Source organism: Corylus avellana, chromosome ca4 (assembly GCF_901000735.1).
Source record: "Corylus avellana chromosome ca4, CavTom2PMs-1.0".
Classification (NCBI taxonomy): domain Eukaryota; kingdom Viridiplantae; phylum Streptophyta; class Magnoliopsida; order Fagales; family Betulaceae; genus Corylus; species Corylus avellana.
In genome coordinates, this window is record NC_081544.1 from 17,149,321 (window position 1) to 17,162,808 (window position 13,488).

Genomic DNA, 13,488 nt, shown 5'->3' on the forward strand with positions numbered 1-13,488 from the left:
TATTAATTAAAATTAATTTCAGTAAATAATTGTAAATTAGCGTATGATAATTATATAATATTTTGATATAATTAATTTTGTTTTTTACCGTAGGAGTTCCTGGATAAATGAGTCTGCACTAGAAAGTTGGCTCACAGAAATGCTGTACTTGAAAGTTAACACTAAAAAATAGAAAAGAGTTGGGGAAATTACTTGCGTCGGAACTGGCCGTGACCTTTTGTCCTTCACAGCTCCCTTAATCACCGTCGATTCAATAGAAGCCCAACATCTACGGTCCAACAGTGGATCCCGCATCTGAGCTTCCCACCTACTATTCAAAGTTTCGGAGAATTCCTCACTCGCATCAAATTCCCCTCCAATGGCAACGTAACAGCAGAGAAGAAGAATAGGGCTTGTTCCTGCCAAGTCGCATAAATTTATTCGCGTCTTATTTGCACAAGAAGAAGCTTTGGAATTGGAATCCGGGCCTTCTCTTCCAAAGAGCCCTAACAGTTAGCACTCAGAATACCGGTAAATATTCGTAATCCCACTCAACTTTTGCATCCGTGATTTGAATTTTCTAGGATGAGATGCAGTGTTTTCTGGAAGGAATTGATTTTTTTTTTTTTAAACAAATGTAGGAAATTGTTTGTGCATTATCTCAATCTTTTTACTTCCTTTTTGTGTTCCTGTCAAGGTTTATGAATTGTGTAAGAAACAATGGGACTGTCATCTGCTACTACTGCCACTGAAGCCATCAAATTGTGCATATTTGATTTGAGAAGGGGACAACAAGAAGGGCAGGAGCTGGACAAGATTTTGTTCTTCTTTCCTGCTCATTTGCCCTTTTCAACACAGCTTTCGGTCATAGGGCTGAGTGAAGGACTTATAACGTTTACAAGGTTGGAATTAGTACTCCCTTTGTTTCACAAAGCTCAACCAAATGGACTCCTTCAATTGCTAGAATTTTCTATTCTTGCTGGTAATTTAAAGTCACAACATTTCTTTTTACACAGAATTTTCTCTCCTGAGGCTGCTTGTGAGGTAATAGAAGCAGAGAGGCACTCTCATGTTTTTTATGAGGCAGAACCCGATATCTGGATGGTTATGGTAAGCTACCTCTTTTGTCTTCTGCTTTTGTTCTTTTTTATGGCTTGATAAATTAGTTATTATTATCATATATTGATGGGCAATGTGCATCTTAATTTACCAATAAATAAAAAGTATAGATGGTGATAATGTTATATGTTCAATTGCAGGTCTGTTATGGTGTTTCCCTGCCTCCTTGTATTTAAATTTTCTGCATCGAAAATTGTAGGCTTGTCCTTCTATTAGGGAATCGATTTAAAATCACATCCATTTAATTCCCTTTTAGTTGCTTATTATTTTGCACCCAAATCTAAGGGTTTGAATCATATGTCTAGTATAATATGTTGTCGTAGGGCATAGTATAAATCGTTGGATATTTATGCAAATAGAGCTTGAGTTACCTTAAGGGGCTTATACGTTATTTCTCCCTAGGAATGTTCCATTGTTGGTATGTATGTGGCTTCTTTCCTCCATAACATACATGAAAGGTTTGCCTTTTATCCTTGTGCCTCTGAGGAAACGATTCACATTCAGTGGAAGAATGACCTCTGTCTTTGTCTCTCTCTCTCAGACTCTTATCCCTCTGTCTCTCTTGTTTATACATGTATATCATGTTCTGTTATCCTTTTCTGAAATTTCCTTAATCAGAAATGTTCTAACAATGAGAAATATACATTTTGGTCAACATATTGTTCTTTGGATGTTTGAATATTACTGCTTACAAGTTTAGTCTATTTTCTAGAATGTACTTCTAATTTATGCTCTGTTTTACTGAAGGTAGTGGAGAAAAATGAGACAGAAGCTATATGGCGGATTGACGCATTGCAAAAGGTTCTTAAAGAAGTGCACTCTCTTTTTTTAATGTTTCATGGATCCATAAGAGCATTGCTTGAGAAAGAACCTGCTGGAGGATTAATTCGATCTCATTTGTACCCTTTCATCATGGATTATCTAAGAGGTAATCATCATGCAATCATACGCCTACTAAATTACCCTAAATCTAAATTTCTTTTGTCTATGGTGCAAAATATTTCATTGTAAGTCACTAATTGTCAGCATGTCAAAAGCGGTCCCGGTTGGATAATTGCTGCTGGGGTAATGCTGAAGTTGCTGTATCAAATGCTCTCCATTGGATTTCTGCTACACACGTAATGCTGAAGTTGCCATATCTCATAACTTGTAACTTTTCTCTTTGGGGCAGATTTTCTTTTTGGCAAGAAACTCCTGTTACCGTCATTCCGCGACTGTTTAAAGGAGCGTGGAACTGTGCAGATGCTGACTGTAAGTCGGGAGGCTGCAATTGAAGTTCAGGTTTGTGTTTAAAAGCTATGTTCATTAGAGACATGCAAGTGAAATTCCTATGCTTCTTCATTATTTGCCTAGAGTTTTTGTGCTTAAAGCTTCAAGAGTATTACTTTTTCTAGACTAATATTCTTTTTTTTTTTAAAAAAAAAAAATCTTTTTAAGTGATATTTTTATGCATGTGGTTGAATGATTTATATCTGTTTGCAAATGAGAGCCCTTTTGGATCGTGGGTCATCCAATTTGTAGTCATGGGTTTTATGATCTGTTCTATATATTAACTGAAAAATACTGGCGTGGCATCAATTTTTCCTTGTGAATAGTGAGAAGCATTGAAGTTGGTTTTCATTATTGTAATCATCATCATTATTCCAGCACCCCATCAAAACTCGTAGTTTCCAATTTATGCTACCTTTGATGATCTGTATTATTTAAGTGTTTATGCTCAAATCTTTTCCCATTGTATCTCATTTACCATATGCTAACTGTTCAAGTTAAGTGACGTCAGATTCTCTGTTTCTACCTTGCTCAAGTCATAACTAATATGGTTGGTTATTATTGAAATTATCTATTGAGATTTGAAGTAATGAATCATTGAATCAAAATCGCTTTCAAGAGTCGTGGTGCTACTTAATGTTTAAACCTCATTCTCTTGCTTAAATATATATATTTGTATCTATGAAGACTAGGATTTTCTTTAAAAAAGGTATAGAAGTGCACTGGAGTACCTTATATTTCGGAGATTGAGCTTTCATTCATCTGGAAAAATAAAGTAAAGTTAGCATCTTTCGATTAAGGGGAAATGAGAATTTTTTGTGGCTGATCTCGTGTATAATTGTTCAATTGTTTTTAGATATCAATTGAAGATTTGTTTAAACTTCCTTATCAAAAAAAGATTTGTTTAAATTTTAGGGCCATTATACCAAATAGTCAAACTATTTTCATGTTGTTTGTCTTTATCCAGCTTTACTGATTTTAGATTAATCTGGGTATAAACTACCAACCAAAATCTTCTGAAAGGAGGCTCTTAAAATCACTTACTATTTTTCATTTTTTATGAACTTCATTGAGATTGATACAAAAGATGATGGCGAAATGGCAAATTTTGCTTATTAATTGATTTTTCATGCAAATATTATATTGACCTATTTCTAATGATTACATCATGTTTTGCAGTCACTTGTCAAGGTGCTAGAATCTTGTGCTGGGAACACACCATGCTACTCGCTGATTTTATTTCAGGACCTGCTAGTGTCCACTACACTTTCTCCTGTATGGATATTCAAGTCCCATTTGATGTTGATGCCTTTTATATTTATGTTATATAATACTATTGGGGCCAATCGATAGAGCTGACAAGATGCTCAATAACTGAACAATATTCCAGTTAAGAGGATTCTTATAGGGATCATTGGTGAAAGAATTTGGTTTCCTGCTCTAACCTTCAGTATTAAATATTTTTTCAGGTTGACACCATAAACTTATTTACATATGCTGTTCTAAGGTTGACACCACGTGCTCTATCCTCTGGAGTAGGTTCCTGGTCCTATTTGCGCAAAGGAAGTACAGCATCTCATGTTACCACTGGCTCTATGTTGACCCACTCAGCTTCTGTTTCAGAACAAGTTTATGGTTTACAAGATACCTCCCCTCGTGGAGATAACAGCTATTATGTTGCAAGACCCTTACAGCAAGACAGGTGGTCCAAAGGCAAAGACGGTTTTCTTGTCACTGACATATGGGGTGCAGAGGCTGGTAGTTCAACTTCTGTCACCCCAACCGTTTGGCTCCAGCAGACAGAGGAGAGAATGTATCTCTGTGCCTATCAGTATAGGAGTCTTACCTTAATCCTTCTTGTTCCTGTTGTCTCCATTTTTAATGGGGAGCAAGGTGTTTCATTGTTGAAGCAGCATGTTCTTGAAAATGTTAGTCCCCTACCCGTTTTTATAAAATATAATTTTGTCTCTGCTGAGTTCCTTTCTCTGTTTATTCTTGTTTTAAACAGTCTCATGATTTAATTATGACCCTAACTTTTAGGGGTCATTATCCTCTGACTGATATACTGATACTTTTCTTAAGCATGCTACATTGTTGTTAAAATGTTTTTTATTTGTTTAGTTGGAATTTTGCGTCTTTAGGGCTTTCAATCTCTTCATTAGCACTTTGTTTCACTAGGTATTTATTTGTTTACATGGGAAGGGGCCAGCTGGGACAAACAATTACATCCACCCTTTTTCCCGACCTATTAGTTCTATTCTAGGTTGATTGAATATAATCCTGTTAAGTTTTAAAGACTCCTAGTAGAAATAAGCAACGGTTGGAAGTATAAGCAACAGAAAAGCATCCAGTTCTTAATAAATTTCTTATTACTTGTCAAAGACGTAAAGAACTTAAAAACAACACCCAACATTATAAATCCAATCATCTCGTCAATTTTGCCTGCTTATTTAACATCTTGAATACGCAAAGGAAAATGTTGTTTAGCATTAACAAAGCAAGTTGTCCTAATAATTGTTTTTTTCCTTCCTTTCTTTTGGCCTGTCCCAAAATGAGCATCCATTTCAAAAGTCAAAGTATCATGTTTTTAATCGACCAAGTTGTTTTGAAATGGTTTTGGGGTTGAAGATTAATCTATCTAAATCAAAAGATTATTCTGGTTGGTGAAGTGGTTGATGCAGATAGTTTGGATAATATATTTGGGTGTAGGGTGGCTTGGCTACCGATGAAGTATTTGGGTCTTCCGTTAAGAGCATCTTATAAATCTACTTGTATATGGAGCGGCGTTGTAGAAAAGATGGAAAGGTGTTTGGCTGGAAGAGGTTATATTTGTTGAAGGGAGGTAGGTTGACTTTGATTAAAAGTGCATTGTCCAATTTGCTGACATTCTATTTGTCTCTATTCCCCATTTTGATTGTTGTGGCTAAAAAGCTAGAAACCTTCAGCGAGATTTTTTATGGGGAGGTATAAATGATGAGGTTAAGTTTCACTTAGTAAATTGGTCGAAGGTTTGTTCTCCAAAGCAAATGGGTGGTTTGGGGGTAAGAAATTTGATTTAGTTTAACCAAGCTCTCTTGGATAAATAATTATGGCGTCTCGCTACGAAGAGGGAGGCTTTGTGGAGATTGCTGGTGGAAGCAAAATATGGGTACTATGAGTGGAGGTTTGGGTCCTAAGGGGGTAGTGGGACCTTAGTTGGAGTATGGAAACATATTAGGAGGGGGTGGGGAGTTTTTTTTCGAGTTTTGTTAGATATGAGGTGGAAGATGGTACTAAGATAAGGTTTTGCCATGATTTATGGTGTGGGGGGCAGCCATTGAATGAATTTTTTGCAGAGTTGTTTAGTATTGCTTGATGTAAAGAGGCATGGGTGGTAGATCAATTGTAGTTTTCTAATGGCAATTGTTAATGGAATTTATCTTTTATCATACCTGTGCAGGATTGGAAAGTAGGATTGGTGATTGAGTTTTTTTTTTTTTTTTTGTGTTGTATTCTCTCAGAATGAGACAAGGTGGGACAGATAGTATTTGGTGGATACCATCCCAGAGATGGAAGTTCGAAGTACGATCGTTTTATCTTAGGTTATCCACTCCGACTAGTTCATCATTTTCGTGGAAGACTATTTGGAGAGTCAATGTTCCATGGAGAGTTTCTTTGTATGGACAATGACTCTTAGGAAGATTTTAACTTTGGATAATCTTAGAGATAAAAGAGTCATAGTGGTGAATTGGTGTAGCATGTGTAAAAGGAGTGGGGAATCCATAGATCATCTTCTTCTCCATTGTAAAGTGGCAAGAGAATTGTAGACTTTGATTTTTAGCTATTTCGGAGTAGAACGAATTATGCCTAGAAGTGGCAATAGAATTGCTCCTTTTTAGACGTTTGGAGGATGTTTCCTTTATGCTTAATGTGGTGTATATGGAGAGAGCGGAAAGCATGTTTTGACGATTGCGAGATTTTGGTGGTAGAGCAAAAGAATAACTTGGTCAACTCGCTTCATACCATACATGGATAAGAGCGTATAATATCTCACAATTTTCTGATTTTGTAGTTTTCTGTTCTTCTCTTTCTCATTAAAAGGGTTTATCTTGTATACTTCATGTATATTAGGTTTGTGCTCTCCGTGCTTTTAATGAAATGCATTTCTTGTTAAAAAAAAATTGCTCCTTGCCTCCAAATAATACTTCTCTCTTAGAACATCATAGTAGAAGGCCAATCATGGAAAGACAAGACTAAAGTATAAGGTTGCATTGCATATGGTACTTTTTTTTTCTATTCTGATTTGTGCCCTTCCCAAGGAGTGACAAGTAATAACGAGGTCATTACATGCAGTGAGTATAAAAGAAAAGGATGTTTCTCATGCTAATTCTTCATCCGGATTAAGTGACCTTTCATTTCAGTCCATTATTAGATGTTAATTTCCATAGCTTCTGCTGGATGTTGATCGTAGATTAAAAGATATTGATAATTTCCTGCTTTATGCTCATATATTTGCAGCTTTCTGGCTTTACACTGTTGGCCCTGTTTCCTATAAGCTCTAAGATTTTAAGAAAATCAGTTAACCAATATATTGCACCCAGAGACTATAAGCATGTCTATCTATTGGTTGAATCTTATGTTCATTCTTACTGAATCTGTCAGGCATCACCTAAGATGTTGAAAGTTGAAGAGAAACTTTCAAAAGGGTGGGGTGGTGAGAATGCTTATCATGTGAGTGGGTATCGATATTTACTAGTAGATGGTGACAGAAATGTATCCAGAGCTTCTCCACCAGGAAAGGTTACAACCCTAACAAAGGTAAAGCATTCCAGCATAGTTTAGCATGGTGAGAGCAAGCATGCTTGGTCCTTTTCCTTGGCATAAAACTTACATTGATGATTATTTGTTTTGGGTGTGAGTTGGGGTGTGTGTGTTTTCCTTTTCATAGTAATATTTTATTTTTCATTTCTTATTCTTTTAGGGTGGGAAGTGCAACAAATTTACCTGATATTTTTCCCTTTTATCCTTATCTGATTAGGATTAGTCTCACCCAGTTTTAAGTTGAGATGAAATTGTTCTAATGTGTCCTATTCTTCCCGTGAGGAAGCCTATAAATTGAATTTCGTTAATGAAGATTTTTGAAGAACAACATCATTACTAAATGGTTAATTTAAAAAAAAACTAAATGGTTAATTATGAACACGTTGTAAATGGTTAGTTATGAGGATGTTGAGCTGAGTTATGCCCACCCAAATAAACTTTCTGAAGAGTTGAGAGTGGTGTCCTTTTCGCTATCTTGTTTTTGGTTCAACATGCTTTTGCCAGACTCCTCATCATAATACCGTATCATTTACAACACTAACGTGAGTAGCTGCTGCTTTGTTGTCTTCCTTTCTAGTTATGGTCAAGGAATTTGGTGAATACACAATTGATGGGGTTTCAGGGTAAAGATGTTTCCCGGGCTAAAAATTTGCCTTTTCAAACTTTTCTTCCACATGAATCATTGATCTTTATATATAAAATAACAATGGCTGGTTTTCATCTTATTATGTCTTTTTGGATCAAAAGGTGATGGCAGCATACAGAAATCTTTGTGAGATTTTTTCCTCTCTTTGGTATGCTTTGGGTGTCTCGTAAGGATGTTCATGATCTTTTACTTGGTTACAGATTTGAACCCAGCAGAGACACTCTTATTTGCTTTGGAGCTTTGATTTTTTTTCTTTTTTTTTTCTTTGTTATTGTCATCATTTTCATAGACATTGTCAGCAAAGTATAATAAGATGGTGGTGGTGATATTAATGACAGTAATGATGATGTGTAAATGCTAGATATATGTGAGTTAGCATGAAGACTGGTGTTGTTTTTATATTCAGGCCTTCAATGTCATGCTGAAGGGCCTTATCACTGCTGTCAAGGACTGATGCAACTGGTGGGCCTAATTATTATTGTTGTTGTTATTGTTCTGATGGTATGTGATTGCAAGATGTTGGTGAAAACTATTTCTTGGGGCCATCGGACTGGGGGTTTGTCCCTTGAATTAACCGAGGTGCACTTGCGGGAAACTCCTTGTCAAGGGCCTGTGCACCCCCGAGATTAGTTGGAGCGAAGCTCCGGATACCCGGTGCCAAATCAAATAAAAAAAGCGATACTAGGTTTTTGCCAATTGTTAGTGACTAGCAAGAAAATAGGCTCTGAATTGAGGCCTCCACTGCCTTACTGATGGGGTGGGGCTTGTAGCTACTGCCTGGGGCCTAAAACTTGTGGTCACTGATCTGAAACGGGGTGCTTGTTGACCAGAATAGACTTTGTTCATCGACAATTTTTTCTTGGTCAAACTCTAGGTCTTGCCTATTAGTCAAACATTTAGCTCTGCATGTGTGATCCAATGTTAGTGCTGGATCCTGGAAATTGATGACCTAATTTCGGATGCTGACTTGTCTATTTAAAAGTCCTGTTGCTGGTCATCTTATTTATTGTGATATGATTTTAAACCTTCATCAAGCACTTCAGTTCAAGTGTTGTATTGTTGCAGGAATCTTTGCTTGCCTTGAATAAGGTTAGAGAAGAGGTTGATTTGGAAAAACATCAAATGGAATCAGATAATGCACATTTTGAGAAAGATATGGAAGTAAGCATTAGAGCAAAAAACAATGCTTGGGTTATTGCTCGGATTACAAAAGGGAAGGAGCTTTATATGGTTCTAGAGAAAGCCGACGAAACACTTCTTTATGCATCAGATGCTGTTGAGAAGTTCAGTAACAGGTAGTCCATTTTTATTATATGCTTCCCTTCGTGTCAATTATTTTGAAGGTAACTAGTAACAAAAATAAAAAAAGCAAGAACATGAAGCCCCGGTTTAAATATGTTAAATTACCACTTGTCCTAAAGGGTTAAGATAAAAGGAATAGGTAAATTTAACCATTTAATGAATATTTAAACACTCTCCTTCACATGTGAGTTTACATTTTTTTTTTTGTTTTGAACGGAAATCTGATGATTTCATTGATTAAAGATCACGAGCATAAAGCTCTTACAGAGTAGAGTAAAAAGCTTTTACAGTAAAAAGCTTTTACAGCACAAAGCATAAAGATCCGCAAAAATCATAGTCACATACAAAGTCATAGATACAAACAAAAATTCTTACAATCAGGTGCTTTCTATAATTTCAATCTTCCGCTAACCCATGTACAAATACAGTTAAAGAGCAGATCTGGTCCGAGCAGATTAGATTTAAGACATGGATAGCCAAATTTCCTAACAAAATTTATTTAAACCGGCCATGAGAGATAACCTCTCACACCTAATTATCTAGGCTGTGAGAAATAACCTCACACCTAATTATTCAGGCTGTGAGAAATAACCTCACACATAATTATTCCTTCTCACTCATGAGGGCAGATCTAGAGAGAAGAAACCTCTTATTCAAAACAAAAAACACAAACAAACAAAAGCAAGTAGCAGTAGCGGCTGGGGAGGAGATGAATGGCACAACACGGTAGAAGGTGGACAGACGCATAGCGGAGAGGCCGAAGTTGCTAATGGAGAACACCTACAAGAATGGGAGGGGGAGGGTAGGAGCGGGGAGTAGAAGGGGAAAGGGAAAACTATTTTCTGTGGATACATTTTCTTTTTAATAGTTAAAGTGCAACACGTGAAATATTTAATTGGAGTGAGAGGTAAATGATAGAATTAAGGTTTGAATTAAGACCTTTGACTCTAATACCATATTAAATCATTACTTATCTTAAAAGTTTAAGCTAAATAGGAAAAGGTAAATTTAATTATTTAATCAATACTTTAACAAAATTTAAGAAATCATTCGATCTGTTTTGATAACCTAAATTATATCATGAAAATCAAATTCTTAGGTTGCATAGTTTTTATTTTATTTTTATTTTTTTTGGTGTGCTGCCAAAGGAGAACGGTCTTTTCTTTGCAGAAATTCCTGAGTGATATTTTCTAAAATTGTTATGAGTATTTGTGGGTTGAGACATTTGTTGAGTTCATAAGTCCTCTCTCATTTTGTCGCTAACTAATTTATTTAGGAAGTAATGCTACACATATTCTCCTTTCTCTACACCCATTTACCCACACTCATAAGTGGCTTTTAAAACCACCTTTGGATTGGTGTGGGGAAATGGGTGTACGCGTACCATTATTTTAATTTGGGACTGTTTGCTAAATTCCTTATCAACTGTAATAACACTTGATCTTGATTATCAAAATATGCTTGTTGGTATTCATCAATCCAGGTGACTTAAATCAACAGAAATCATAATCATCTGTTTGATTTTGAATTATGCAGGTATTGCAGTGGAGCTTTTTCTTTGGATTAGGGAAAATTTTTTGGTTTCGTAGACTCGCATTCATGCAATAACTGGCGGTGCATGAAGCATGGATTGGTCAGCATTCTCTTATTACCTCCCTCTTTCTTCCCCGACACTTTTATAGGCATCCTTCCACTGTATAATTTTGTAACAAAGAAATCATTTATAGAGACGAAGAAACAAGGCAATCAATTGCTTAATCTATTTATTTTTAAAAATGTAAATCTGTTTGCTTATGGTATGTATTAACTGGTCACTCTATGCAGTAGTTTTGGCGAGTTAGGTTTGGTTCTCTTGGTGTCACAACGATGTTTTGGACCAAATACAAGCAATGAGGAAGTTGTTTCAAGGAATTGGAGACCACAATCTTCTATGAACTGGCCCTGGTCTTAATATGCTTCTGATGGGAAAGAGAGACAAGAAAACCAGGTTTATTTTGGGTTAGGGAAGGATAAAGCAAAGGGTATTTCAGATAAGCTCATTTAAGCCTGTTAAAAAAAAAGAAAAAATTATAATAGAAAATCTTATGTAGCTTTTTCAATGGTTTAGATTAAATTTCAACTTCGGAAGCCAACTGAAAATGGGAACTTGATTAAAAATGGCTTAGTGCTCCAACTCTATCCTAGTTCTATTTGCAATCCATAACATTCCTGGCAATGAACGTACACAACGGTGCCTGGTGGGTGCGGTTTGAAGGTTGTGTGGTGGGCTAAACACTGCTATACACAGTCAAATACCACAAAAAGTTGAAATTCACCTTCAAAACAAATATATATATTTAATCAAGTTCCCATTCTCATCTGTCATGGTTATATATATATATAAAGAGAGACATAACTCAAGTGGTGCTTTATCCAGCCATGTAATCAATTAAAACGGTGTTTGTTTCTCAGAGAAAAAAATAAACACATATATTTCGAGAAAAAAACCCTACAGAAAGAGCTCGTCCTCCCCAAACCACCACCTTTCAGTGGGCTTTTTTTTCTCCCTTGATTTCTCCCTGAGGGCCTTAACTCAAGTGATGTTTTAGTGCCTTGATTTCTCCTAGTGAGTGCCGACTGGGGAGGAGGAAGAAGCTCTTCTTCCTCTCTCCTTTTATTTATTTATTTTTTATTATTTGCAACTTATAAGCTAGATCTATTGCGCCTCCCTACTCTCCTCCGCCCACGCACCATCTCTTAGCCTTCACCAACCTCCATTCCATTTGTTGTTCTTTGCCCCCACTCATGTACCACACGACTCCCTAGCGCAGGCTCATGCAATAGATCCACGGCTTCCCTTCTCTTTCCTTATTGGATCATCATAGCTGGTATCCTCTTTTTGCCTATAGAGGCTCCAAGATTACGTTGGAGAGCTAGATGCAGTGTCCACAAAGCCTACTTTGCCTAGTACCTCCCTTGCTAGACATCACGGTGGTGCTCCTCTTCGATGACTTTGATCCAGACACTATCAGTGCTCTTCTATCTGTTGTGGTTCTCAAGTTTGCTTGATGTTGCAATAGGTGTTGTTTTAGTCAGATTTACCTCTAAATTGCCCTTACAAACCGTTGTTTCAAGTGGCCAATGGGCCAAGAATCCAATAAATCGTGTCATTCATTTGGCTAATTTTTAAAAGATTTTGGGTTTATTTATTTATTTATTTTTAACAGTTTTGATGTATTAGGGTCTTTGTTGGGGTGGCCACTGAATTTTGAGTTTTGTTTTTGTTTTTTTTTTTTGATGTACTTATTCTCTTGTACTTGCTTAATTAATAACAAACAAAGAGATATTCTTTCCGCTATTAGATTTTAGCCACAATAATAGGAAAGGCTCGATGAAACAATGACATACATCAAGCTGTGGATTCCAAATTTGAATTCTTCACTTTTTCTCCAATTTTATTATTTTCCAACAACTTACTTCAAGTCTTTAAAATCATTCCATACCTGATCATTGATCAATGATTAAAAAAAAAAGGTTTAGTTACTAAAAACTCACTCAATCACTTGAATTAATTTTTTATTATTATTTGATTTCAGCAAATAGTTTTACAACTAAGAACAACAAATTTATAACTAATTTGTTTTCCTTGTGCAGGTTGAAAGTGTTTAATCTTATCATAAAGAATAAAGTGAATTCAAAATAACTGATTTTGACAAATCATGTTTTATTTTTTTATTTTTAAAATTTAATTTATTCTAGTTATAATATAATTTTTTATTATAAAATTGCATTTCTTTAATTTGTAAATATTTTTAATTATAGATTTCTACTAGAAAATATGTATCTAGATATGAATTGAAAAGGGAATATTTGAAAAACTTAATTAGTAATTTTACATCTCAAAAAGCAAGAAGAATGATTTTTAAATAAAAATATAATATTAATATCAAAATAAATAAATCTTATTTAATTAATATTTAAATATAAGAAAAATGTCTGACTTAAACTTGCTGTCTTTAGCTCAAAATCAATAGACCCAGTCTTAAATACAACTCTCTGAAGTTATAATATCATGAATTTAACACAAGATATTCTTCCATTCATATTTGCTCCGAATATTGTTGGAGTGTCACCTTCTTCAAATGCTGGGTTGCCTTGTTTGCTTCCCTTCAAATATTCATCACGTGCCATGATTGGAAACTATGCAGTATTATCTTCAAAACGTCAATCAAGTTACCATAGATGCTTCAAGATTAGTCTTTCTTCTGCAGTGACATGTCCTTATAGGATCAATACAAAAATATGTACTTATCACACATTAAGGACATATTTAGGATTGTGTTTGAGAAATATAGTTTTTAAGTCAAAAAAAACTTTTTTTTTTTTTTTTTTTT

The 13,488-nt window shown here is 35.4% G+C and overlaps 1 protein-coding gene across 2 annotated transcripts; it reads left to right on the forward strand.

Annotated features, from left to right (window-relative positions):
* The first annotated feature begins 174 nt into the window (after nt 1-174).
* LOC132178829 (vacuolar fusion protein CCZ1 homolog B-like) lies at nt 175-10,941 on the forward strand. 2 transcript variants are annotated; one of them, XM_059591388.1, is made up of 11 exons: nt 175-510; nt 677-881; nt 996-1,089; nt 1,846-2,026; nt 2,125-2,163; nt 2,270-2,379; nt 3,547-3,642; nt 3,837-4,295; nt 7,009-7,164; nt 8,879-9,108; nt 10,652-10,941. In XM_059591388.1, exons 2-11 carry the CDS (start codon nt 700-702, stop codon nt 10,680-10,682), a joined length of 1,578 nt encoding a protein of 525 aa, XP_059447371.1. In that variant the 5' UTR covers nt 175-510; nt 677-699; the 3' UTR covers nt 10,683-10,941. The 2 variants fall into 2 exon arrangements, with proteins under 2 accessions (XP_059447371.1, XP_059447372.1); XM_059591389.1 differs by lacking the exon at nt 2,125-2,163 and having other exon boundaries at nt 177-510.
* The last annotated feature ends 2,547 nt before the right edge of the window (nt 10,942-13,488 follow it).